Source organism: Morone saxatilis, unplaced genomic scaffold (assembly GCF_004916995.1).
Source record: "Morone saxatilis isolate NCDOM2014 unplaced genomic scaffold, NCSU_SB_2.0 Contig5, whole genome shotgun sequence".
Lineage (NCBI taxonomy): Eukaryota > Metazoa > Chordata > Actinopteri > Moronidae > Morone > Morone saxatilis.
Window position 1 is genome coordinate 18,264,264 of NW_023340095.1, and position 2,440 is coordinate 18,266,703.

At 45.8% G+C, this 2,440-nt stretch overlaps 1 protein-coding gene across 1 annotated transcript in view; it reads right to left on the reverse strand.

The window, feature by feature from the left end:
• Positions 1–2,440, reverse strand: part of bcor (BCL6 corepressor) — a gene marked incomplete in the record, with an annotated part of 21,590 nt that overhangs the window by 11,395 nt on the left and 7,755 nt on the right. The window contains 3 exon segments of the mRNA XM_035676328.1: positions 75–240; positions 749–805; positions 2,265–2,424. Of these exon segments, the coding sequence (XP_035532221.1) occupies positions 75–240; positions 749–805; positions 2,265–2,424 (383 nt within the window).

The window sequence follows — 2,440 nt, forward strand, 5'->3', positions numbered from 1 at the left end:
GGATGTGTGTGTGTGAGTGTGTGCGTGTGCGTGCATTACAAGTGTGTGCGTGTGTGTGGTGCTGGGTTACTCACCCTCCCTCTCTCCCTGCCTGGTGGTGTTTTGGCAGTGTTCCAGCACTCGCTCTCTTTGCTGGCCGTCTGCCAGCTCCCGTCCTGCTGCCGCTGCCGAGGCAGACACACACACACCGCCACCCTCCTTCTCCTTCAGCTCCAGCTCCGAGAACCGCATCATTGCCCGCTGTGCGCACACACACACACAAATGCAGAGAAAACCCATGAAAACCACTCATCGTCTGCCCACGCCGCACACACACCTCTCTAAGCCTCAATCTGGCCTCAACAGCTACAGAAGCAAAAATTGCGTCAGAAATCACATTGTCTCAAAAATCAAAGAAAATGCCAAAGAAATTAAACCCACACACACACACACAAACACACACAAACACACGCACATACACAGGACAAAAAAGGTAGACAGATAAATCACAAGCATGGCATCAAGACACAGATTAGACTACTGCAGCCACTGTGAGTCCATGCGCTCTGGGGCTTAAGTCCTGGCATCTCCCTTCCTGAAACATAAACATGGCTAGGAAACATATACATCTAAGCCCTGAGGCAGAGAGAGGAGATGAAAAAGAGGAAAGAAGGGAGTGGGGAAAAAAAAAAGAGTGTGCAGCGATACAGAGTACAAAGGAGACAGAGCCCATCAGAGGCAGATGTGATAAGAAATGTAAAGAACTGACCTCCCAGTTAGCTGCAGGTTGACTTATATTACTCCCCTCTCGTGATATGACTTCCATCTAAGCAATTAGAATGGGGGGGCTCAATATATCTGTCCATCATTTCATCTTTTTTTTATGAATTTATGTTATGTTTTCTCCACATGTTTTTTTATACACAATAGGCAGCCACAATCCCACAAAATAACACAATCAAATTAAAGTGACTCAACAGGTCAATTAACACTGCATCAAAACTATCAAATAATTTCTGAACTGCATGAATGACAAATTTGAAAAAGATAATGCAAACAGTATGTTCATTCTAAGCATGATTGATAACACTAATTCAGTTTTAGTCGTCTCAGTTATTTATTTTTTTCCCCAAACAGACTTCCACATCTAATTTTTTCATGTCCAGAAATAGAGTGTTTGATAGCTTTGTGTTGCAGCTGTGCATTGACAAGCATGACACAGACAAAACCACAGGTTTCTAGGGTGTGTTCACAACATAGACAGACATGTGCAACCTATTAACGTATCTGCCTCTGAGCCAGCGGATAATATAACATAGGTTTTGTTTGTGTTTCTGAACACTGAACACAAGGAACCAGAAATAACAGTCTAAAATTAATGTCTCAACGTGTGCATTTGAATGACAGGGGATGATGGGCAAGCATAGGGGGACGTTGCTGGCATTGTGCGTTTATAGATGCAGTGTGATGTGTGTTAGGAGAGGGGTCTTTTAGCCAGTGGGGTGAGGAGACTTATGAACTTGGACAGCAACCAGGCAGGGCAGCATAGGCCATCAGGGGGAGGAGGGTTAGGGGAGGATAGCGACTGGCGGATGGGGGCATGCAGAAAGCCTAAGAGGAACCCCAAAGAGGGCAGCTGCGGGTTTTTTTAAAGCACACTGCAAGCCCTCCACTGCCCCTAACCTTGGGGTTAAGCATAGCCAAAGGCAGTGTGAACTGTGAGGCTGCCACAGTCATGCTCTGAAACTACAGTATATGGCTCTATAGCACAGTCAGCACTAACACATGCTTTAGCCCCAAGGCAGTCACACAAGGACAAGCACGTACGGACACACAAACACGCACGCACAGAAATAACCTTTACAATGACTGCTAGCTAATCAACATACAGAGATGGCAGCCCTGGTTAACCTTTGAACTGCCCTCCCTGATAGAGGGCCTCAACTGGCCTTGCACCAGTTCACTAAGACAATGATAAACTAAGGGAACGGTCAAGCCTATGGCTAGGACAAATGCATGAGAGCACTTATATTATTCTGTACTGTGTTGTAAATGCGAAGTATGCCAATTTCATGCAGGGTTTGTTCTACAGGCAGTTTTGAATATTGCAGCAAGGGAATAAAGACAGTGGCCCTTGGGAGTTTATTCCTGCGTGGATGTTAGAACTGAAAGTGTTGGAAATGTCTGCAAAAAAGAAACATTGGTCATAATGACCTCTCTCCAGCCCACCACCAACCTCAGCCCAATGTATCCTGTACTACACAAACAAGTGATAATAGTCTTACCTGCAGAGCTCTCTGTTCACGGCTCAGCTTGCTGGAGTCAGCATACAGCTCAGTGGTGACACATTTAAAGCGGTCGCCAACGTAGCCTGAGGAGTTAGCGATCCTCTTGGCCAGACTGGATCTACGAGCGCTTTTAGATGAAGTCTGGCTACCCTCCTCTCCTTCTTCTTCTTCTT